Source organism: Chelonoidis abingdonii, chromosome 1 (genome assembly GCF_003597395.2).
Source record: "Chelonoidis abingdonii isolate Lonesome George chromosome 1, CheloAbing_2.0, whole genome shotgun sequence".
Classification (NCBI taxonomy): Eukaryota; Metazoa; Chordata; order Testudines; family Testudinidae; genus Chelonoidis; species Chelonoidis abingdonii.
Genome location: NC_133769.1, coordinates 177,380,958 through 177,407,363, shown reverse-complemented (window position 1 = coordinate 177,407,363; position 26,406 = coordinate 177,380,958). Strand labels below are relative to the sequence as shown.

The 26,406-nt window shown below is 39.6% G+C and overlaps 1 protein-coding gene across 3 annotated transcripts in view; it reads right to left on the bottom strand.

Moving 5' to 3' along the window:
• Positions 1–26,406, bottom strand: part of CRYBG3 (crystallin beta-gamma domain containing 3) — a 135,904-nt gene that overhangs the window by 60,162 nt on the left and 49,336 nt on the right. For all 3 annotated transcript variants that reach the window (XM_075072861.1, XM_075072862.1, XM_032805037.2), the window contains exons 3-7: positions 20,026–20,462; positions 5,970–11,172; positions 4,573–4,620; positions 4,117–4,232; positions 2,825–2,972 (exon numbers count right to left, since the gene is read on the bottom strand). In XM_075072861.1, coding sequence (XP_074928962.1) covers positions 2,825–2,972; positions 4,117–4,232; positions 4,573–4,620; positions 5,970–11,172; positions 20,026–20,462 — 5,952 coding nt within the window. The remainder of the gene's footprint in view (positions 1–2,824; positions 2,973–4,116; positions 4,233–4,572; positions 4,621–5,969; positions 11,173–20,025; positions 20,463–26,406) is intronic.

The window sequence follows — 26,406 nt, the reverse complement described above, 5'->3', positions numbered from 1 at the left end:
CGGTTGATCAAAACCTACTTAACTCTTCTTTAAAAATTTCTAGTGATTGTGACACAATTATTATTAGTGTTCTCACCATCTAAAGGTTTTCTCTAACATCCTAGATCAGGGATGGGGAAACTTTTTGGCCTGAGGGTCACATCTGGATACTGAAATTTTATGGCGGGCCATGAATGCTCATGAAATTGGGCTTGGGGTATAGGAGGGGATGAGGGCTCTGGTCGGCAGTGCCGGCTCTGGGATGGAACCAGAAATGAGGAGTTCAGGGTGTGGGAGAGTGCTCTAGGCTGGGGCAGGAAGTTGAGGTGAGGGCTCTGGCTGGAGGTGCAGGATTTGGGGTGGGGCTGAGGATGAGGAGGGTTTGAGGTGCCGGAAGGAGCTCCAGGCTGGGATCGAGGGGTTTGGAGAGTGGGAGGGGAATCAGGGCTGGGGTACGGAGTTGAGGCACAGGAGGGAGTACAGGCTCCAAGTGGCACTTACCTCAAACGGCTCCCAGAAGCAGCAGCCCGTCCCCCTCTCCAGCTCCTACGCAGTGGTGCAGCCAAGCTGTTCTGCGAGCTGCCACGTCCGCAGGCACCAGCCCCGCAGCTCCCATTGGCTGCAGTCCCCAGCCAATGGGAGCTGCAGGGGTGGCACTTGGGGCGGGGCAGAGCTGCGTGGCTGCTCCTACATATAGGATCCAGAGGGGGGAATGTGCTCCTGCTGCCAGGAGCTGTGCGGAGCTGTGGCACATGCACGTGGAGCAGCCCCTGACCCCACTCCCCAGTGAGAGCTCGAGGGCCGGATTAAATTGTCTGGCAGGCTGGATGTAACCAGTGAGACCAGTTTGCCCATCCCTGTCCTAGATACATTCGTCCTCCTCTAGTCTTAGCTCACAGTTCCTTATTTTATTACTAATGCTGAATTTCAGTAATTCATTGCTTCCTTTCTAATATTCATAATTCATATTCTGTCCTGTAATGTTCTCTCTTAGCACCAGCTTTTTGCACTAGACAAATTAAGTTCATTGTTCTCATAAGTCATGTCCTCAATTGACTTCTTTTGAATTTCTCTCTCTCTATTCAATCTTTAACTCGGAATGAAACTTGTTTACCATCAGTGGCTTGATATTATGCCCATCTCTCACTAGTGACACAAATATTGTAAATTCTGAAATTAGACCACTAGAGATGCAAAAATACCTATTTTAATAAGACGCATTCACATTTTAATACAAGTCACAATTCATCCACAATAAAGGGCTCTCACCATGTGAACTTTTAGACTGCTGTGCTCAATAAAATGAGTGCAGATTATTTTTAAATCACAAGGTCTGGTAAATATATTGCTCTTTCAATGAACAATAAAGATTCATTATGTTTAGTTTTATGCTCTTGATTTTTAAAAAAAGTGTCTTTTTAATTTCTGGGGGCAAATACAATCATATTTTGCAGGTGTTCCACTAACCCTTATGAATCCTAACTGAGTCTTTGGCTAGTATTGTGATGCTGGGTACACGTTACATGGATACAGAAAATGCACCTATATTACATGTAAGCAATAGTATATAGTTTGGGCTGAAATCTTAAGAAAAGCAGATCTCTTCCCTTTAGCCATATCTGGATTTGACAGTGAATTCTAACTACAGACTTGGGATTGTGCATATTAGAAACTGAAGTATCATGACAGCAAGTTGGTATACACTTGACAAACCACATGGATGACATGCAGTGAAGCTCGATAAATACTAGAATACCCAGAGAACATCATGGCGTTTAAATCCATTACTTCCCCATTTTACTGACAAAGGATACTGTAACAGGGGCAGTTTCTAAAATGCTACGTAAGAATATAATGCTCCTCTGGGGAGCCATCCTAAGCTCAGGTCTGCAAAAACATTAAGAGTAATGACTGCTGACTCACATTGGCAGGTGGATTTTAACTCTAATCAAGATACAAGACATTTCTCTGTAGCACAGGGACTAGAGCTGGCATAGAGTAGATTCTACAGGGAGATCCTGGGAACAGCTAAGCTTGGGGAGAAAGGTTAGGCTGAGGTTCATGTTTTGTTTTTGTTATTTGAGTTATGCAGTGTGTTTTTCCAGTCCCATATTTTATTTCCACAAGTGAAATCTGGCTTTTACCTACTCAAAAGGGACTCACTTAACTGAACATCATTGCCAGTCTTCTGAACTGTGTCTTATCTAATGATCTTAAGTCTATTACACCCATCAGTATATTATCAGCAAGAATATTACAGTAACTATGAAAAAAAACACTATGGGAAAATGGTAAAGCATAATTTTTAGAGGATATTTGGTACAGATAATAATTAGTAACCATTAGTGCCCAAAAGGAGAACCAGACAGGCTGTGGTGAATAGTACAATGTTTAACAGAAAAATGTTTGTAACAAAGAATCAGAATTAATTCCTATTACTTAAATTAATTGGGCAATCAAATATTTGTGACAAAGAAGGGGCACCAATGAGTCAGACTGAGGGTTTTTGTGGGGCAAGAGTATATAAACTAACTGCTTATTACATTCAGAGAAAGATGAGTAGACTCAGGCACTTAAGAAGAAAGTGAAGACTACAGTCTTGGGTTGGGAAGAAGAAAGGTGAAGAATTGGACAGAGAGCTAAGAATCAAAAGGCTTCAAAGGTTCAGAGAAGCAGCCAAAACTCTGAGACTTGTATCAACGGTCTGAAGTTCCGCTGGCCACTAGTCTGAAGACAACGAGACAGGAAACACACAGCAGACATGCAGTGTCCGTTCTTACAAGGACACTGCTACTATTGATGTTAATGTGTGCATTTTGTGTCCTATTATCAACCAAGTCTATACCTTTGTTACGTGTCTGATAGAACCAACTGCAAGGTTCCTTGGATGGCGTTTCATGTCCCGAAGATCCCAAAGACTATTCAGGACCATTTCTCCTTCTTCTAGCACATATTTCTCTCCTTGGAATTTTGGTTTTTCATACAAAATCCAGCTGTAATAATGAAATCATTAAGAGAATTGTAACTATTATGCAGACTAGAACCATGGCAATACAACACTCATGCTAGAAAAGTTCAGTAGAGAGCTCTTTCCACTAAGCCCGTTATCAGTGTCCCTTCATGCACTGTCTCTCTCTTGTCATATTCCACTTGTTACCTAAGTTGTGCTTCATTTCTGTACTTAAATAAAATAGGCATTTCTTCTCTTCTGTTAGATAGCTCGGTGTCCCAAACTAACCAGCATGATTAAAAGCCTTAATTTCCAGACATCTAACCAGTAAGTGAAAAAGCTAAGCAAGTTAAACATCCTACTTTCCTAGTTCCAGACAAAGTAACTGAGACGTGTCCTCGATTCCATATAATGGTAAAACATGCAACTACCACTATGGCATCCAGTGGTTAATAAACAAGCATAAAACATAAGAAATAACTAGGCCAGTCTCAAACTATATTAATGTTACCACAAAACGGAATTATAGTGAGGAGGAGTTGAACGGTATGATGAACTTACTTCAATAAAAGTGGCAAAGAGTTCTGTGCTCACGCTCCCCTAAGTTTGTTAGTCTATAAGGTGCCACAGAACTCTTTGCCGCGTTTATAGATTCAGAGTAACACGGCTGCTCCTCTGATACTTTACTTCAATAAGTCTATGCTCTATTAAATAACTGTGGGCACACACGTATGACAGATGCATTCCCAGCCTTAGCTTTCCAAAGCATCTATTATCTCATTTTGCACTAAACTTTGCAAATGGATTAGGAAAGATTCATATAGTCTATCCTAAATATTCTTCTGCATCCCACTACTTCTATGCTCCCTTTTTAATGCCAGGTTTCAAACAGCAGTTGGGCATGTATGCCTTACAGCTCATTTTGCAACATCACTTGGTTAATGAAATTGAACTGTGAAAACTTAGCTTTGGTTACAAAACAAACTTCCTTCTGCTTTAAGCTAGTTCCCAGCAGAAGTAATACTTACCATATTGCTTTACTTGTAAATGCCACTGTAATTATAAACCAAGACAAGACACCCTGCATATCAGGTTTGTGTTATAAATAACAGAGGCAGAGGTACAAGAAAAATACACACATTTATCTTCTGAAAAGATGCCATTTAAATAAGGCATGGATTTCTTACCATCCTCTAATAATTCTAAGCAATGTTCCTATTGGAAAGATCCAGGATGTGGCATCTGATAGATCATGGTATATTTCTCGTTTACTTTTCTCCCCAGGAATGTCATAAATAATCATCTAAAACAATAGACATTATATGTGAACAAGGGGCACTTCAACACATACATTAGGTTCCTAATTTTTGCTTTTTATTAAACAGATTCTGATTTTGTATATGCACTACCAGAATTGCACATATTTTCTTCAACTGTAGACTGCTGAACTAAATAGTCAGACAAACTAAGTAGGTTTCCCCTAGACCAGAATTTTTTTGCATCTAATCTCATGATTAGCATGTACAGCATTACAAGTACTCAAATTTGACATAACATGTTTTCTTTCAAAATTTTGCTACTCCATAAAATATTAATGGTGATTTAATTCATATTTACCTACACCGTGACAAGATCACACTTACTTTTCCTGGTCTTGGATTGCATTTGAGGCTTTTCCTGTCAATAAGATTCTGAAATTAAAATGATGTGGAAAATAACTATTAAAACTACAATAGTAGCACAGAAAATTGTTTAAGACCAGTATTCCTTTAAAACATATTGCTTTAATCAGTGACAACAGCTGATCCTAGCCTCATTGTTATGCAAATTAGGCCTAGGCAGTTTAATGCAGTGGGTCAAATAAATGATCCTTAAAAAGCCCACAAATATTAGATTAGGAGAGCTTTAATGAAAATCAGACCCACGTAGAACTATTTCCTCTCACACACACCCTTCCTCAAACTAGAAAAGAGAGATATTGTACCACACCAGAGCTTACTTTTTCAGGCTATGACACTCTTAATTGTAAGCACTCTCTTTGATTTCCCCAAATCATCACAAAATACTACTTCTCTCCTCTCAACTGACCTTGCTTTAAATAAACTGAAACAGGAGTGCTAATCTGTAGAAAAAGCTTGAATATTTGACTGCAGCAGAGGCCTTGTGTACACTTGTGGCAGAGTGTATGGTATATGTAGCACAGTGAAAAGCAGGTTGTGTGCACACTGTGATGTGTAGCTACATGCAGCAGTGAGAGGCTCTGGCAGTGGGAAGATGCTGAAGCCTCTTCCAGTTGCCTCCCCAACTGCCAGATCATTTCCCTGTTGCAGGAGCCTTTCGCTGAAGTGGGGAAAAGGCTCCACCAGGAAGGAGGCCACTGGACACTACACTTCTAAAACAGCAGTGTAGACATGAGAGACACTGCTTAGATGTGTAGAGCTTACACCCTAATATTCTGATGCGTCTGTACTCTACTCACATAAGCAGTGCTTCCCATCTACAATATTTATACCTATGCTGGGGGTAAGGGTGTGCAATGCCTGTATTCATATGCCACTGTAAGTGTAGACATAGCCTGAGTTGGAACCTACGGAAGAATTGAAGGATACACCAAACACTGAACCCTATTCTCAGGGAGCAAAGGAATAATAAAATCAAAAGTAGAGTAAATGTAAAAGAACAGTTTTTCATATAAAGACAATTCTGTTCCCCTCCTTGAACACTCTGTGTGCCTCATCCCAGTCATCTTCACATTTAAAATGCCATTCAAGGACAAGCATATTTTTATTTACTTGCTGTTTTACTGTTAGAAGCTGCAGGATCTTCTCTATTGTTTATGATCTGGTCCCAGTAAGTGGGTGCATTTATTTATAAAATGCTTCAATGAGAAAACTTAATTGTCTGCAATCATAGGCTTACCTCATACCCTACAACAGAATGAATTTAGATACAACAGTTAAGATTTTTTTTAAAAAAAGATGGTAATTTCAACTGGGTTCAGCATCATTTTAGTTATTACTTACAGAACATGAAAACTTACCACTGGAAAAGCTCCTGATTCTGGCAAATTGTTGTCTTGAGACTTATGAACCCTTGGCAATAATCCATCCTGAAGGGCGCTTCCAAATCTGGTTCCCTTCTCACACGAATAATTGCTGGCTGTCTGAAAATACTGGTAATACACACTCCTAGAGAGAGGTTTCGTGGCAGCATCAGTTTTCTGTTGAAACTGAGCAGAATGTGTCGGATTAGGAAAAAGACATGCTTCTTCTGGAAATGGCTCTGATTGCTGTCTAGAGCTAAGAGGTTCTTTTGAATATATGAGTGTCTGTTTGGAAAGTGGAGCCCTTTCTTGGTCATTTTCTAGAAGCACCATATTTGAGCTGCCTGTCCACTGGCTCATAATAGAGTCTTCTTTCTGAACATCCACCATGTTTTCTTCATAAGATTGCTCCTCATCCTCCTCACTGAACTGGTTACTAAATTTCAAACGCTCAGAAACAGACTGAAGAAGTGACAAGACGGATGAGGAGTGGTTGGCATCGTCTTTAGATTCTCCATTAGAATGGTCTCCTGGTGAGACATCAATAGACAGCTGGTCTTCTTGTGGGCTGTCATCTTCATATATAGGAGACAAAGAGAATGGGTAAATTTTAAACCGCTTAGCCTCCACTGTCATAAATGACTCCGAGCTGTAGTTATCTAATGTTTCATTTAATTTGCTGTCTTTTTCATAAGCATCGACAGGCTCATATTTGCTCTTTGCTGTTTCATACATCAAAAGATGTTCAATATTATCCATGGATAGGTCAGGAGGAGAGATGAAGTGAGCTTGCTTTTTGTCAGTTGAAACGAACTGGTTCTCATCTTGAGGGGAGCCTTCATACAGTACAGTAGATAAAGAATTGCTTTCCCACTGTTCATCTTGTGGAGAAAAGGCTAAGAGATTTGTCAGTTCCTCTGTATCATTATTATTATTCAGACTCTTTTCGTCAAGTGCATTATCTCTTTGTAAATCTTGATCCATCATCAGTGTTGATTTCAGTGTCTCATCTTTATTGGCAAAATCTGAGTTGAAACAAATTTTCCCTTCAACGTCCTTAACAGTTACAGATGATTCAGACACAATGAACTGTGTGTTTAATCTGTTTTTATCCTGCGGTATCTCATTTGCTTCCTCTGTTTTTCCACTGCCTTCTTCACTGTCAGATTGTGAATCTTTTCGGTTTGCTTTTTCCTGTACAAACACAGAATCCTCCTCCTTGCAACAAAGTTCTGGCAGACATTTACCTGCACAACTTTTGTCTAAACCTGAAAGACTACTTTCATCTTTGGATTTGCTAGGTATGCTGGTATAGTCTTCATCATGCAGGAAAGATGACGAATTAAAAGTCAAGGTTGGCATTGATATATGTTCTGGTACATTTGTATTATTGCACAAATCTTTTAACTGTAATGGTGGCATCCTCTCTTCAATTATAACAGTATCTCCATTTAATACATGTAAAGTCTCCTCAGATTTATTGCTCGCTGTCCAAAGGCTAGTTTTATCACCAATTTCTGTAATAAATGTACTATCATAGACAGTTTTAGAGCATTCATCTTTTGCTATTATTGCAAGGTCAGATTCCAGACTTGTTAAATCATCAGAATGTAGAAGTCCATTTCTTTGATGTGAAAGTACATTATTTGGTACCGTTTCTCCTCCTATGGTCAAATCTGTGCTCCCTTTTACACTGTTTAGAAGTAACGGAACTGAACAGCCTGCTTTTTCACAGTCCCTAGCAACATTCTGGGTCAATTCCTTGGCTATTTGGTTTAAACCCAAAGGTTCTTTGATTATTTCTTGCGTTTTGGCAGCTACTTGAACATCAGTGTTTAGAGTCTTTGAGAATTCAGTCTTGTGTTTAAGCACAACATTTTTAGAAGGGCTCCTGCTCTCATTGTTTTCAAGCTGATTAAAAATCAGTTTTTGTTTGGCTGAGTTAATAACTTCATCAATTATTTCTTTTGCTTTTAGTGATATTGAACTATGTAGGTCAGTTTTATGAGTGATGTTAAATGGTATCTTTTCAGTCTGAGCATTTGTAGCAACTGTCTCCTTTCCTTTAACTTCAGAGGAGCTTCCTGCATAGCTCTCATTAAAATGTTTTACTTTTGTTTCCAACTGTATGTTTCCAGTTTTCTGTTCTTTTAGGATATCCAGCTTTATTAAATTGTCCTTGTTGCCACAAGGCTGATAAACACCAGCTGCTCGTTTTGATCTTATTTCTTCTGTGGCCAAGTGTAAAACCGCATCAACAATTTCATCAGCTTTTTTAAATAGAGCAGTGTCTTGGGATTCCATGTGCACTTGCTTTCCTGTTTCCATATCTACCCATGTTTTCTGAGGACAGACATTGCTTGATTTTGTAAACGAAGCTGTGTGATCATTCACTTTAGCTCGTTTTTTTTTCATTGTAGGAATATGGTCACAAAGATTTACATGTTCTGTAGGAGTTCTGCGCACATCCTTACTATAGTCTATACTAGAACTCACTTCCACAAGTTCCAAAGGACAGGTAGCTGATGTTATGGATTTGGTTAACCAGGCATCTTCAACCTTTTGGGCAGGAGGTACATCTGGAGATACATAATCAGTCTCATCACTAACTCTAAGTCTGGAGGAAATTTTGCCTTTTTTAACAACTTCATACTCAACAATAGGGAAATTAATACTGTCCAAGACATCTGCTGTTTCAAGGGCAGAATGACAAAGCTTGGAGATTTCTTTAGACTTCAGAGTAGGAGAAGCAAGCTTGGGAATGCAAACATCCTGTGAGTTAGGAGTAGGACAGTCACTTTCAGTTAAAATGACATCAGATTCTAGGGGAAAAGATGTACGCTTAGCATTGATGTCTTCAGAGCAAGGTGAAATCTGAGTCATACTGACATCTGCATTTTCAAGCACAGGAGAAATAATTGTAGGTGCACTGACATCTCGATTTTCCAAGAAAGAAGCCACCATCTTAGGCGTATCACCTTCAAGAAAAGCACATTTGGAGTCACTGACCTTGTCAGATGTAACCGATAATTTAGCAATTCTAACATTTTCGGATTTAGAAGCAGAAGAAAGTATTTTGCACTGGCTGAAGTCTATAGAATTAAGTATGGCAGGTGCCATCTTAGAATTGTTACTGTTTTCCTGTTTAGCAGAAATCTTCACCAGACTGCTATCTTCAGAATTAGGTCTAGTCACTGAAATAATCTCCAAACCAACACCCTTTTCAAAGATAGAAGAAGAATGATTGGTCAAAACATCTTTTCCAGACCTCAGGGAAGAATGAGGAACCTCAAAAAAGGTATTCACTTGTGATTTAAGAGCAGGCGAGGAAAACTTAGAGAAGCAGATTTCTTTAGACTGAGAGGGAGGAGGAGAAATATTGGTCATATTGGCATTCACAGTTTTAGGAACAATCTCCTCTACCCTGTTATCTCTAGTTTCATGAGTCTGAGAAGTATTCTTTGACCTGTTACCCTCTGTAGATAAAACTGATGTTTTAGATACAAAGACTTCACCAGTTTTAAGGGAAGGAGTAGTAAGGTTGGGCACCCTGGCAGGAACTACATTGTTGGGGAGGGTCATCCCTTCAGATTTAAGAGGCTTGCTACTTTCATGCATACGGTCAGGGGGAGAAATGTTGGTTTTTTTAACATCTTGTAAGTTGGTTGCTTTTTTGGCCATGGTTTCATCTTCAGATCTGTGGATAGGAGAAGCAATATTAGCCAAGCTACCATCTTCAACTTCAAGGACTGGAGGAGAAATCTTGGCGATATGGACAGGTGTTATAGCTTTGCTAAGGCAGGCATCTTCAAATTCTAAGACAGGAGGTGGCATATGGGACTTCACACTTCCACATTCAAGGGCTGATGGAGATATGCCAGCAACATTTACCTCTGAAGACTTAGATGAAACCTTAGCGGTTTCAACATCTTCAGATTCAAGGGAAGGTACGGAAGTATTCTCTGTATTGATATCCTTAGATTCACCCTCAAGAATTACTGAGGGATCATTCTGGGCATGAGTTGGTTTCCCTGACTCATTAAACTGTTTAATATCTGGACTGTTTACTATGTCCATGCCAGTATCTCGAACAATTTTGGCAGATGGTACTGAAGCGGGCAGACTGTCTATTACCATCAATTTATTGACTCCACAAAATTTTATGTCCTTCACAGACTCCGATAACTTTTCAGTACATGCTTGATTTAAAGGAAAATGAACACTAGCTAGAAAGGTTTGTGCTTCTTGCTCCCTTTCATCAGCCACCACATATTTTTGTGAATCATCCATCCTTGGACCATTATCTTTACTTGCATTTTCTATACACTTATCTGCCTGATGTTGAAATGCAGTGCTACTGAAGGGGGACATCTGGGCATCCAACTTTAGTTCCAACTGACTACCAATATGACTATTACAGGCATATTGACCCTCTACCAATGGTAGTTCTTTATCAATTGCTCCTCTCTTTGTTTTGGATGAACTCACACAATCATTTTGCATTGTCTCCTGAGAGTCTTCATGAGATACTTGAACACAAGAATTTATTTCTTTATCAAAGCTAAAAGTGGCATTATTATCTGATTGAAACTGAGCTTCTGTTTCTTCTAACATTCTCTCCCTCTTTTCCAATCTGTTATTTCCAGAATTTGTTTTAACAGAATCCAATTGGTAATTGGAATTACGGTTGTCTCTGACTGACAATACTGAGTCTAGAAAATGAGTTCTATTAACTTCTGGTGTATCAGAAACTGGTGCATGATTTAAGGAAACAAACAAGTCCAGTTCTCCAATGTGATTGCTGTTGGAGTTAGTTTCAGTGGATGAAGCAGAGGTGTTTTCAATTGTTCCATGTTCACTGCTATCTAAGATATCTTTAGCAACATCTGTTTTTTTCAGTTCCATTTTAACTGCAGAGAGGTTTGCTTTAACATTTTCCTTGCCATTTTTAGCATCATCCTTTTGATTCTCTTTTGACAGGTGTCCTGTAATTTCTACTCTTACATTAGATGGTGAGTTTGGACGTATAGCAGTTTGGACGTCTCCATTTCCAGTCACAGTGAAAATATGTTTGCCTTCAGTATTTTCTTCTCTTCTTAGTGCCTCCTCTGCTTGTTTCTTTAGTAGCTGCTTAATCCGTACAGAACCCCGATATGTTGCATAAGTAACTGCTGGTGCATCCGGCTTACATTCAGTTTGCCTGTAACAAAAAAACATCATTTTAGTGCAGTAGAATATTGAAACAGTCTTAGATATCGTTGCTGATTTGGAGAACAAATGATACAATACTACTTTTTTTTTAAATTGCAGAATAAACCAACTTCTAATGATGCTATAAATACATCAAGAGTTTTCTTTATACTAGGATAATATAAACACAGTATATGGGTATGCCTACAAACACAAAAGTTTTATTATAAAGTAACACCATCAAAGAGACCTATATAAGGGTACATCTTCAAATTAAGTCACACTCGTCTGAAAACATTTTACCCTACTAATGTTAACAGTAAAATCTAGGGTCACTAAAACTGAAAATGGCTAGAGAAATTTGTTTGCTTTTGAATTTGGACCTGGTAACTCATGGTTGTGAGTTCAATCCTTGAGGGGGCAATTTAGGGATCGGGGGCAAAAATCTGTTTGGGGATTGGCCCTGCTTTGAGCAAGGGGTTGGACTAGATGATCTCCTGAGGTCCCTTCCAACTCTGATATTCTATGATTCTAAGACAGAAAAGAACTGTAAGAGGCAAAAAATGTTTGTGGGAAAATACAGTTATTTGATGCTTTCTGGACCAAAGGTACAGGACAGGGAGGAAGTGGAAGTAGGGACTGAGAGAAGGGCAGTGAATGGAGAAGAACAGCAATGAGGAAAGTCTGTTTGGGTGCTGGAGGAAATATCTAACTAAAGAGCCCTGAAACTTGGGAAATATTTTTGGTGGATTCAGGCACTAATTAGTCTTATATTTAACTTCAAAGAAAAATATGTTACTTATCTTTTACTACTCTTTCATGCTGTAATAAGGGTGACCTCAAAGCTTTTCCTTATCACCCAAACCTTCCAAAAAATTCTATTTTTTCACATAAGAAAATAACGGGAATTGCAAATCTTGACTTCCCTGTTTTTACTGGAGGACTTTGGAGAACTAGGATGGGCAAGTGAGATCACATACAGCTGAACCTGATCTGCAGCTCTCCAGCCTTCAACTGAGGGGAGAGGGATGTTGAGTCAGAGTGTTTAAAAAGCTCTTTTGTGTTAACTCTATCTAAACAAAAAACAAGTCTCCCCCCTAAAATTTGTTAAACAGTCTGACTTGGTGTCTTCCTTCTTCTTAGTTGAGGGCTGGGAAAGTTGCAGCACACAGTTGCAGGTGAGTGTGATGTCTGCCTTCCGCTTGTAGCTCTCCAGTGCACTGGAGAGCCTTCCAGCAAAAACAGGGAAGTGAAGATTTTGATTTATAATGTAAGACTAACTAGACTATAAAAATACAGACAAAAAAACCACGGGCAGTCTTAGCATAGCATAGAGGTATGCCGACACTGCAACAAAAACGTACCTCCTAGCCTTGGTAGACAAAGGCGTTAGCTCTGCTCAAGCTAATGCTCAAAAGATAGCAGTGTGGCTATTGTGGCACAGGTGGTGGCTTGTGGTAGCCACCTGAGCTCGGACCCAGGAGGTTGGGTGGAATTGCAGTCGAGGCAGCTAGCCTGTGCCATGACATCCACGCTTCTATTTTTAGCATGTTAGCTCAAGCACAGGTAACGTGTCTGTCTACAGGCTGGAAGGCATGCTCCTACCTGCAGCATAGACATATCCTTGCAGTTCATATTTAATCCACCTCCACAAGGAGGTTTTTACTCTAATTAAGGGATTTTTATGCAAATAATCCAAGTGAGAAGCAGGGTATTTTTGTTCATTCACTAATAAAATTGGGCAGAAAAATAAAGGATTTTATTTCTTTCAATGAGGATCAATGAGAGTACACAATCATTCTGTATATATCCCGAACATACAATTAAAAAGATACAAATTTTTCATTTTAAAAATCAGAGTTCCATTCTGTATGGACTTGAGCAGTATAAACTCTCAATTCCATATTGTTCATATGGTACCAAGTCCCCAGTTGTACAAACATTTAGGCATGTGAGCAGTCCCACTGAACTCAATGGGGCTACTCATCTGGGTAAAGTGACTCGGATGTATGTGTGTTCATAGGGTAAGAGCCAAAACATAAAAATTCAAAAATTCACTGCATATGTGGTATTATGATATGAGCATTATATATAATCATCAGCCTACCAAATGTGAGGTATTTCCACATAAAATCCAGTTTGTTTAGTGTTGCAATACAAATTATCATCTTCCTATTTATTAACAATAGAATTTTTATATTAAATCGAGCTATTAAAGATTAAATTCAAATACACTATGGAAAAGCGATATATTCAATCCAAATTGTAAAAAAATCTTTGGGTATGAAGAAATACCACCACCACCATCATCCAGTGTCAATGGGCAATCCAAATAGCCAAGATGACAGAGTGTATTTTACCAACTCCTCAGACTTTCATAACTGAAACTATTAGTATTTTCAAAATGTATTTAATCTGCATGAAACTTTAGCTTTCCTCTAGTCAACATATTTCAGCAATCTGTGTAATAAGGCTGCTCGCTAAATCCAAAAATAAGTTGTGCAGTTTTGCAAGTACTATTGTTGAACATTTTATTATACACTACATCCACTTATTGTTACTGAACATTACAAAAACTTACTAGAAGCTAGGTTAGGTCAAGCAGACAACAATAAACCTCTAAGTCATTAGTTCTATTCAAAAATAATATTGTTCAATCTAACAATATATACACACACTTAATACCTAACAAAACAAAATGCATAACTCCTGGCTGTGGAAAAATACTGTGCAAAACATCTTTCAGAAAAGGAAAAGAGCAAAATGAATGGTAGAGTTTATGAGTCTTACCTACAGAAACATACAGAGCACTATTAAGAGAAGTGTTGTGAATTCAGCTGGGGTACTTATGATAGCAGGAACCACACCCAGGAGTGTTTTGAAAGATCAGGCCTTTAGGCTGAGTCTACATTATAAATTTACATTGGTAGAACTACTGGTATGTGCTCAGAGGTGTGAAAAATCTACACCCCAAGTGACGCAGTTATACTGACCTAACCCCTGGTGTAGAAAATGCTGTGCAGATGGGAGAAGCTTTCCCACTGACATAGATATCGCCTGGAGGAGGCAGATTAACTACACCGATGAGACAAGCTCTCCCGTCAGCACAGTAGCACCTTCACTGAAATACTACAGTAGTGCAACTGCACTGTTGCAGTCCTGTAAGTGCAGTCCTGTCTTAAGTGTGTGAAATTTAAGACCTAATCTAATGTGTCTGTAAAATGTGATATACATTGGAAAGTCAGTTAAATAATTCCATGTGGTCGGAGACAAGAGTTTTATGCAGTAATACTGTATGTGTTTACTATTTGGGGCCCTATTTTATGAGTTCTCCCATTCCATTTCCTTTTAGAATAACTTAAAAGACAAGAGTGTGACAAGAACACACAGGATAGAAGCAAACTACTTTTTCAGATTGTTTTGCTCCTATTCTATTGATCCAGGAATACAGTAGGTTTGCAGGGTAACTGGCTTTTAACATAATTGAGGAGAAATGCAAAGGCAAAAAACAAATCTGAGTTTCTCACCTTTGTATCAGTCCCAAACCAGTGGAGATTATAAAAACATCAATCCTTTTTTATAATAAGAGATTTTTGTTAAGCTTAGCAACCATTAACCTACTTTACACTCCTCGTTCTGCAGTTAAATGTAGTGTTATTAACAGTAGTATTTTACGCATATCACTATCTTTTCCTCCTTCAACTCTGCATTTAACAGTGCAAAAAGTCTCTGATGATTGCTCTTAATTGCAATGAAATCATCAACAATTTCAAACACGTGGAAAAATCAAATGGTACCTTAACTTGAGACTCTTACCAGGTCACCATCTTCACATACCTTCCATGCTGTAGCTCTCGTATGGTTTTCTCAACTATAAAACCTTATTTTAATAGTAACTAATAACCTTGCTCCATATCGCTATTTTTTCCTCTTGCCTTTCCCTTTCCCACTCACTTCTATCTGGACAAGAGGACCAAAACCCCTCTAGGGATAATTGCCTCTGTGAATCAGTCAGCTGGGATGCGGGAAGAATAATGTGGCCTATGTCCATTGTCCCTCACATATGCACTGACTAAGCTCATGAATTCCACTTTCTTTGGCTCAAGGCCTGGAAACTTGAGTCTTTTCCAAAACTGAGGCCTCCCACTGAGTGCAAAATTAACCTCAGACTATAGGACAGTATGCTTTGATTTTCTAGTGTTTTGCAAAACATTGCTTCCAGAAAGTAGTGGTTAATAAAACAGGACCTTTAATACATGGGTAGACATACCAATGACCATTCCGGGGGTATCTAGTTGTGAAAACAAAAACAGTAATAATGCTGATGAGGATTATGCACTCTAGTAATTCTCTTGCTATTGCTTATCAACATATCCTCCCATTTAATGATAGATAACCCCAAAATTAATCTTCAGCAGATTAGAATTAAGTGAAATTCATGCAAGTATTTCTCATGGGAAAGGAAGCTCAATAATGCAGGGCTGGGCATCATTAAACTCTTGATTTGTTCTATGATTTCTGTCATGTCTAGGTTGGAAGCTATAGTCACAATTTAAATGAATACTATGAGTGGACCTACCTCAAATGCACTCAGACATCTATACTCTAGACCAGGAAAAGCAAATAGGCATATTCCCACCATCCCTTCCCCCAGGTCCCCTCATTTTCCCAGTCACTTCTCTCTCTCTCTTCACTGTCCTTTTCCATTTGTCTTTTCTCCTTTAATGTTGTCTGTTTCTAGCTCCCAAGTGCCTTCTAATTACTCCACTCACTACACTGTCCAAAACCATTTTGATAAAATGCCTGCAATCAGGAGCACTTTTACAATCTAATGACATTTAGTGAGAGTCATTTCTATTGGTTAATACTTAGGGAGGAAGCTAGTACTGTGGGAAGCAGGAGAAATTATTTTAAACTTGTATAATAAAGGAAGAGTGCTACAACACAGCAGGAAGTAGTACAGGGACTTCTTGAGTAAGGCCTTGGCTACAAGAGAAAGTTGCACTACTATAACTGCAATCTGTTTTTACAATGATTTAGTTAAATCAGTGCAAACCTCAGTGCCATCATTTATTTGGTTTAGCTTAAACTTACTGCTAATTAACTTAATCTAAAATGAAAAGTCTGGTTTAAACTGAAATAAGAGTGTCCACACAGGAATTTGCAGCACTTTAACTAATCTGATTTAAAACTCACATCTTTAGTTAAAACAGTGCAATTTTCAAATGTAGACAATGTAAATTAAAACCAACATGGTGTGTAAGTCATAGATCACACACCAGGCAGCAAACTAATTTTCAAAACATGCAAGAAGAGAAAAATGTATACAAAACAGAATTTGCACAGCAGTCCTCATTAGTTGTGAAGAAAATACGAATGAAAATATGAACTTCCACATACGAATGAAGCATACATCCACACTAGCGCTAGAACGCTAAAAAAGGAAGCGAAGCGTGTGCAGTGGGGGGAGGGGCAAGCTTCCCCGAGTAAGGTCCTGTAAGAGACCATAGGTACACATTCAGGGGACGCAGCCTGCACCACTGTAGCTACATTTCTATTTTTAGCATGCTATCTCACAGCTAGCAGGGGTATGTCATCTGGATTGGAATTTTCAGCTTCCAGCTTTAGTCTGCAGACAGATGGCTCCCGCATCCCCGCTACCAGTGCTCAGAGTTTGCACAAACTGCTGCAGTATTAAAAATAACCTGTTTTTTCAGCTTTCACCTTTGTTTTTTATAATCCTGTGGGCATCAGGCAAACAGACAAAAATCAACTAATATTCACTCTGTTTCTTGGAGAGATAAGGGATGACAACAGTGTACAAAGACCTAGGAAATCAGAAGCTAAACCTACCAAAGACACTCACCTTGCAGTAGCTAGAAAGCAGGAGATGGGGTAGAGGAGTAGATATGTATCATGTCACCGCAGCACTCAGGAGGCTGGAGGAGGGGGAAGGTAGCAGAAAGAGAGAGAGAAAGAGAAAAAAAGGAAGGATGGCTTCTCACATGCTGCTCCTGGACAAGGGCCTACTTCCCACTATCCCGTTTTTGGTATTGTCTGTGGCCTGTATCTTTATTCCACTGGATATTAGATGTCTGGTTACGTTTCCAAGATTCACACGCGAGAGGGCAGGAGTGAGTGGGCAGGAGAGATTGAGACGTAAAATTAGAAAAGAGAAGTAGAGGAGAATATGCATAGAGATTCTGGGAGGAAGAAATGAGGATGCTAGAGACAGGGGAGGAGGCAGAGAACACATTGCTGGGAAAGCAAAAGAGGTAATAGTAGGGTGAGGAATGCGGGAGGAATAGAAGGAAAAATAGGAACCACTGAAGAAATGCAGGAAAAGATACACAGGATCTATTATAGAAGAGAAAAAGTGGAAAGGAGCCAGGATGGGAGTAGACCTGTTATTCCCATTATCTTTTTAGACTAGGTCTTTTGGGCAGGGATTGGAATCCATATTTGCACGGCACCTGGTACAATGGAGCCCAACCTGCCTGCGCCCTTAGGGGCCACCAAGCTACAAGCGGTAAATAATTAAAAAATAAAGAATAGCAGCTGCAGCAAGAGAGTGGTGTAGTAAGTAGGCCTGTTAAACAGTATTTGGGGAATATTCAATATTTGATACATTTGTTTGAGGGACAGTCATATACTATGAGGTGAATATATTACTCAGCAAATAATATACTCAGCAGATACACTTCAAGGGCTCACTGAATAGCAGGGAAAGCAAGTTATATTCTAAAAAAGGTAAAAGGTGTACAGTGCATTAAGCAGATTGTAAGCTTTTCAGGGCATGGGCTGCATCTTCTGTCTTGAAAGAGCCCTGCATTTTTTGTGCTCTACCACAATAAACCATCTGAGTAAAAGTTGATTTACCATGTTACAATTAAATACAACTCAGGCTAAAGAGTATACAACTGTTACTTGTTTAAATTGCAGAAGGTAAAGCCTTGTGATGGTGGCAATACTAGACTGGCAGTTGCCTCAGCCTCACTCTAGAAGGTTTCAAGAATTTATTTTTTTTTTGAGCTTTGATTACCACACATTCTCAGTCTCTACACCATAGGGGCATTTGCACAGATGCTACATCCTCAGCATTTGTAGTTAGAAGACTGCCTGTCAAACCTACAGATAAATGACAACAATAGTAATATCCCAGAAGTGATTCAATATGGAAGAAATTCTTTTAAGCAGGAATCAAAAAGGTTATTAAGAAAAATCCCAATTTCACAAGTGGAATTGAATATACTTAAAGCAATAGTCCAAAAAAAAATAATGAATAAAATAAAAAAAAATAATAAAAGTTAAGTCCCCCCTTTCATTCTTAAATCCCAATGTGTTATTTCCCCCTCACTTTGCCAACAAAAATACAGTTGCAAGAGAACTGCTATAGATACCTCAATCAGCATATCCTAATCAAAATTTCAGATAAATGTGCAGAGGGCTACAAAAAAGATGTTTCAAGTCCTAGGGTTAAGATAAAAAACAGGGTCCTTCTCTGTCGATGATTTCACATGCTAGATAGTAACCAGAAGCTAGTTATTTAAAATCATACATTGCATTTTTCTCACACATATACCCCCTCCCCCATATATTGTACATGCATGCGCATACCCTGCAGTCAATCACAGATGATGTTACCCAGATAGCACAATCTGTCCCATTACAAGGGACATAATACAGATTTTGTAATACAGAATGGAGACAACATCCACTATAGTAGAACCTCAGAATTACGAATACCTCGGGAGTGGAGGTTGTTCATAACTCTGAACAAAACGTTATGGTTGTTCTTTCAAAAGTTTACAACTACACATTGACTTAATACAGCTTTGAAACTTTACTGTGCAGAAGAAAAATGCTGCTTTCCCTTTCTTTTATAGTAGTTTACATTTAACACAGTATGGTACTGTATTTGCTTTTTGGGGGGGGGGGGGGTCTGTGCTGCTGCCTGATTGTGTACTTCCGGTTCGAAATGAAGTATGTAGTTGACTGGTCGGTTTGCAATTCTGGTGTTTGTAACTCTGAGGTTCTACTTTACTTTATTTTCTAGCTGCTAAATGCAGAGTGGAAACAAAAAGTACAGAAGTTGTTATAGGAAATAACAAGGCAGATGACTATGGAAAAAATTTAAAATCCAGGATCCTTATTTGCAAAAAAAAGAACAACAACAAAAAAAAAACCAAACATATGTACAGGAAAAATATTAAAATTAATATGCTACATAAAAAGGCCACACAAAATTCTGATAGGTATTGCCTAAATAAGGCTATGGAAGGAAATAAATTCATTCCTCCCTTCTTCCACACCCATGAAATGCTGAATGTGTTTCAGGACTATCTGATCCCTCTAGCCCTTACCCTACTGTTCTAATACTTCGGGAAAATGTCCTCTCCTACGTTGGGGCATATGAACATGTGCCTAACTCACCAATTAGGCACATGTTCGAACCCATTGATTAGGCAGAACTGGTTAAACAGGTCTGCCTTAAGCAAAGGAATGTGAATTTACACCAATTTACATAGAGGTTTTAAACAGGATCCTCAGACAGGAGGGGGAAGAAGTCAGGAGGCAAGGAAAATCTGCATTTCAGCGAACAGAGATGAGAAAACACAGCGAGCAGCCAGTTTCTCCACCAGACTCCTTGTCTCTTGTCCTCACAGCAGGAATGAACTTTATCTAAGGAGTTACGCACAGGAAAATACATTTCAAAGGGTGACTGAACTATAAAAGTGAGAGACAAAAACACCTCAAGTTCTCTCTCCCTATCCGTCTCTCTCTGTTCTCCTAAGAAAACAAAACACTGCAGCCATTAGACATTTTTAATATTAAATTTAAGTATTAAAATTTTAGAACTTACATTAGTGCATCAGCAGCTTGTTCCTGTCCTGTCTGTATATCCTGAGAGCCAACCTCCCTGATATTAACCAAGGCAGGCTCTTCTTTAGGCACTGCTACCTCTTCTGTTCCAGCAGTGGAAATGACAAATATTTCAGTTTTCCGATGCGTTGTGATCCCATCTTCCTGAAGGGCAGGTGGGTTCTGCAAATCCTTTCCAGGTCTGTTGTGTCCATCTCGGAGGGCAGACTGTTTAGATTCTCCCAAAGAAGATTTTGATCCAATATTAAATAAGCTTCCAAGGAACTGGAAAAAGCCCTCTTTGGGTTGTCTGTCATGATCTGCTGTTTTGCGGCCAGGAGCCAAACTGGGAAGGCTATTAGCCTTTTTTAATTCTTCCGTGATAATAGAGTTGCTTAGATCTTCCATGGAGTGGTTCTTCTCTGCATTTTGAGAAATCTTTAAAAAAAAAAATCATGAACAATAATATTGAAACAGAACCAATACATTGATTTTCAGACTCTACTCCAGAGGCGGGCAATCTACGGCCCGCGGGCCACATCCGGCCCAGCCCAGGAGGCTAGCCCCAGCCCCTCCCTTGCTGTTTCCCCTCCCCTGCAGCCTCAGCTCGCTCACTCTGCTGCTGGTGCAATGCTCTGAGTGATGGGGCTGTGAGCTCCTGGGGCAGAGCAGCTGCAGAGCCTGGCCTGATCCAGTGCTCTGTGCTGCGCGGCGGCAGCAGCAGCGTGGCCCAGCTCCACCCGGGCAGCGAGGCTGTTGCGCCACAAGCGCTCCAGGCAGCACAGTAAGGAGGCAGGAAGCAGGTTGGGGATGGATAGAGGGCAGGGGAGTTCAGGACGTGGGGAGGAGTGAGGATAGGGGTCAGGGCAGTCGGGGAGGGGCAGGAGATTGAATGGGGGCAGGAGTCCATGGGGGGGTGGTTAGGAAGAAGGGGGGGTTGGATGTGGCAGGAGTCCCAGGGGGCTCTCAGGAATGAGAGGAGGGGTTGGGTGAGGCAGTAGGGGTCCAGGGGTGATCAGGGGACAGGGAGCGAAGGTGTGTGGTTGGGGCAGGGGTCCCAGAGAGGCCACCAGGGAATGGGGGGGGGGAGGAGTTTGGATGAGGCAGGAGTCCCGGAGGCGGGGCAGAGAGGAGGTGGAGGTCGGGCCACGACCCCTCCCCTAACCAGCCCTCCATACAATTTATGAAACTTGATGCGGCCCTCATGCCAAAAAGTTTGCCCACCCCTACTCTACTCCAAAAACCTTAAACTGTCTCTAAGCATTACATTACTTCTGGCTGCTCTTTACTAAATGCTATTTACTAAACCATTCTTAAGAGCTTTGTCCAATCTCCTTTACTCTGTTCTGCTATTTAAGATACCTCTACTTCTTTCTATGGCAGAAACTGGCTCCATTACCAAGGACTTACAATTTAAAAAAGTACTTTTGATTTTAACAGATGTCTTGAAAGGCTACTTTTATGAAAAACAGGCATGGGCTTTGAGGACAATGGTTGTGGAGGTAAAGCGCTGTACGATGGAAACAGAACAAAAATAATTTGAGCTGACAAAAAAGGAGATGAAGCATGGAGCAGTTTTTCATAGAATGGTATTGCAAGCAAGCAGGAAATATTTATTAGCTAAGGCTGTGAAGTGGTTTGGGACACAGGATCCAGTTCTCTCATCCTTAGTGTATGTGAGTAGACTTCACTCACGTGCAAGTAGTCCCAGTGCAGTCAGTGTGACTACTCACATGAGGGAGGGTTGCAGAATCATGCCTTAAAGATGGACTTTATTAAAAAACAATGAATTACTTATGCAACACAGATTACATAAGGGAAACATGCATATTGGCCTTTCAAATGAGCAGATCGATTCACGTCCTTTATCTGAGGTTACCAATTCTTCCCATTAAGCAATTTTTCTAGAATTAGCTATCACGCATTTCTGTAAAGGAGGATCTCTGACCACTGTTTTGAGCAAGGAGAGGGGATTCCCCAAACTGAGAGAGATCGAATTAGGCTCTTGTCCTTCATCAGCTCATAACGACAGTGGATTTCTTCTGCGGAAAACACACAGTCTCAGAGACCAAGAACCCATACCTGCTTGCAAGCAAAATACCTTTTTACATTTCTTTCCTTGGGGAGGTTCCTGTAGGCTCTGTCTCTCTCAAACTAACATGTTACGGTATGAAAATACCCACACTCTCCTTAGCTGTAATTCATAAGAACTTATTCTGATCAAAAGGACAAGGAACGAAGAATTTTAATAAATATAAATCTGTGTAGGATCTTTATAATCAGCAATACCTCTGGATAAGAGTAAGCAACTCTATTGTGTAACAGTTAACGCTCACTTATCCTACGCATGCAGTAGGTCAGTATTTTCATTAACTCCCTTGTGCTGTTTTTATTTGAGGACACATCTCTTTTAGATAATTGAGATGGGCATACTGAGTGCTATGCTAGTTATTGTAAGTAGACAGAATAATAGTTTTGTCCAGTAGGATTACCCAATGGTTGACAAGCCTGGGTGATGAAAAGCAGTATTTTAATGAAGTGCTTCCTTTTAGACATGGGGACCAGCGATAATTTTGATGAGGCAGGCAACATGTTACTTAACAGTTTTTCTTATAGTTAAATACATTGATCTTTCACCTCCAACTAAATATTTTACTATTTATTTTTTTCCTTCAAAAAGAGTGGAGTATTTTTACTCTGCTATTTCATAAGCCTAGTTATTAACATGTTTAGTTTTGTGGCACAATTCCCTTTCTTCAGGCTACGGTATTGAAAAAAGCAGAAACACTGCAAATGAACATCAACTAAAGTAAAGTAGAACCTTAACTAATTTAGACTTCAATAATCTCCATACCATGTATACAAAAAAGGCCTTTTCCCTTCACTCTTCAGCAAAGATTAATGACAGAGTCAGTGCTAAAGAAAGTTATTTTGTTTTTACAAAACATTTTCCGAAAACATTTACCAGTGTGCCAGGTACTGGCATCTTAATGAAAATTAATAAAAGTTTAAACCAAACCACACGGCACATGCAGAATAATTATAAATCATGTAAAACGAAACTATATTCCTTGCTCAGTTAATCAACAAGGACCGTCTATAAGCAGGATTTTCTACTGTATTGAGGGTTTTGTGCCACACTCATCACCAAGGGCTCATCAGTTACTCATCCATCTACAAATACATCAATCCCCTTATCCCCAATATTCATTGGTCACCCCCCTAGGCCTACATACACCCTTTCAACATCACTAAGATTAACCCTTTCACAAAAGCCTGGTAAAAGAAAGGCCTTGCAATGTGCTCTTACACAGCTCTGCCTCTCTCAGATCAAGAAGGGGGAAATACAAGCAGCACAGCTGAAGGCCCCTTCCTGAATCCCATCTGCTTCCCGGACCTTTTTCTGATCAACCAAAGTATCGCAAGGGAATGTGATGATGTCTATTTTAGCCAACATGCCATTCATTGCTATACGGTCAACAGCATCCACTAGAAGTGTCCCCGGAAGTGAATTAGAAATCAGCATAGCTCTCTGAATGCAGCAGTGAAGTTATCTCTGCACATGGCACTTCCAAGCAAGCAGGCTGCCATATTCTGCATTAGTCAAACTTTACAAGTAGCATGCAGATGAAGCCCAAGGGAGAGCACATTACTAAATTCCCATCTAGCAGGAACTAAGTACTTTATGTAAGAATTTTTTTGCTTGGTTTACTTACTGATTGACAACATTTATTAATTCACAGCAGATTTCCTCTACTTTCAATTTTTGTAAAAAACATTTATTTTAAAGAGGAAGATGTGTTTTCAGGAGCCAGGCACCACAGTGGGTTAGCTAGTGAATTAATCTTGCACTTCTAGCGACCAGGAGTCCAGTCCTGCATACTCTCCACACATGAAACTCCTACTGTGGCAGCTCTGTGCACATAAAGCCTGTAAGCTTGTGCCCTTTAGTTTTAATCATGATTCATGGCCCATTGAAAAGTTGTTTGGTAGTCCCTGCTTGTACAAACACTGAATCACTTACACAATTCAAGGTAATTGGGGGGTTCCATGTGAAAGTAGGCTTTTAAGTCTTTAACAGTAGGGAGTGTTGCAGGCAGGTGTGCCTATGCTAATACAGCAAAACTCCTGAGAAACATTTAAATTGCAGTAAGTCAACGTGTATTATTTCAATGCACATATTAAGTCTGACAACAGAAGCTCTGCAAAGCTATCATTTCCCAACACACAAGTCTATCAATCCTCCCCTTCATATTTCAAATATTCTCCCCCTTGCCTCACATTTGTCTGTGCTCTAAGGAGGTATTTTTGTTAATTATTTTCTTTATCTTTTGCAACACGGTAGCCCCTAGAGCCTCCAATCTAGATCACGATCCCACTGTGCTAGGCATTGTACAAGCAACACTGCTCCTGTTCTGTCTTTTAAATTTATATATTGTGGCACTGGAGTATCCAAATTAATGAGGCAAGACTGCACTGTCTTTATATCCAATAAGCCTTTGTTGTTGCTGGAACACTCATGCACAACTTCCCATCTCTTTGAGAGCACAACAGAGGCAGCACTGCCCCCCCAACTTTCACTTTCCAGTTCCCCTGCCTCTAAGCTCATTTCATTTGCAACCCAGCTAGTGGAGAAAGGTAATCCAAGAATATAACGTAAGACAAATAACTTGACTCAAACCAAGATTAAGGACATTTCATTAACGCCTAAGGGGCTGATCCAACACACACAATCGGACAGTGTTCACTGCTACCATAAATAGTCCCACTGAAGTGCCGAATCAAGTCCCAAGGATACAGTAATACCCTAAAGACAGACTGTTTGGCCATAGGGCTTACTTATCATTAAATATAAAGAGCAGCTATTTGTGACCATTGATTGTTGATTTCTCTCAGTAACTGAGTGGGAAGCAGTTCAAGTTGCTAGAGGCGTTAATTTAGCAGGGTTTGTGTGTCAATCTCTTCCATTATCCCAACAAGTGAATGAAATGAAAATATTAAGAGCATTAAAACACAGATTTCCATGAACAAAAGACACAGCTTCCAGCCATAACAGTGAGATACTTCAGACAAGACTCTAACTTCCTCCCTGAATGAGCACCGATTATGAAGCGTAAATTCTAGACAGTACCATGACAATCCATTGTTAACTATGTTTTATTATATTGGACTTTGTGGAGGGAACACACTGTGCAAGCATATTCATATATTTTAATTTTATTACTATTATACCTCAGCAAATTATCACTTAAAATTAGGGCTGTCAAGCTATTAAAAGAAATTAATCGTGCTGTTGAACAATAATAGAACACCATTTATTTAAACAGTTTGGGATATTTTCTACATTTTCAAATATATTGATTTCAATTACAACAGAGAATACAAAATGTACAGTGCTCACTTTATTTTTATTACAAATACATGCACTGTAAAAAAACAAACGTAACAGTATTTTTCAATTCACCTAATACAAGTACTGTAGTGCAATCTTTTTATCATGGAAGTAGAACTTACAAATGTAAAATTATGTACAAAAAATAACTGTATTCAAAAATAAAACAATGTAAAACTTTAGAGTCTATAAGCCCACTCAGTCCTGCTACTTTTTCAACCAATCGCTCAGACAAACAAGTTTGTTTACATTTATGGGAGATAATGCTGCCCACTTCTTGGTTACAATATCACCTGAAAGTGAGAACAGGCCTTTGCATGGTATTATTGTAACCGGCATTGCAAGATATTTACGTTCCAGATGTGCTAAAGATTCATATGTCCCTTCATGCTTCAACCATCATTCCAGAGGCCATGCATCCATGCTGATAAGTGGTTCTGCTCGATAACCATCCAAAGCAGTGCAGACCAACGCAAGTTCATTTTCATCATCTGAGTCAGATGCCACTAGCAGAAGGTTGATTTTCCTTTTTGGTGGTTCGGGTTCTGTAGTTTTCGCATCGGAGTGTTGCTCTTTTAAAACTTCTGAAAGCTCTACACCTCATCCGTCTCAGATTTTGGAAGGCACTTCAGATTCTTAAACGTTGGGCCAAGTACTGTAGCTATCTTTAGAAATCTCAAATTGGTACCTTCTTTGCATTTTATCAAATCTAATGTGAAAACAAACAACAACATGTGCTGGGTCCTCATCCAAGACTGCTATAACATGAAATATATGGCAGAATGTGGGTAAATCAGAGCAGGAGACATACAATTCTCCCCCCGCCACCACCAAGGAGTTCAGCTACATATTTAATTAATGCATTATTTTTTTAAATGAGCATCATCAGCATGGAAGCATGTCCTCTGGAATAATGGGCAAAGCATGAAGGGACATACAAATGTTTAGCATATCTGGCACGTAAATACCTTGCAATGCCGGCTTCAAAAG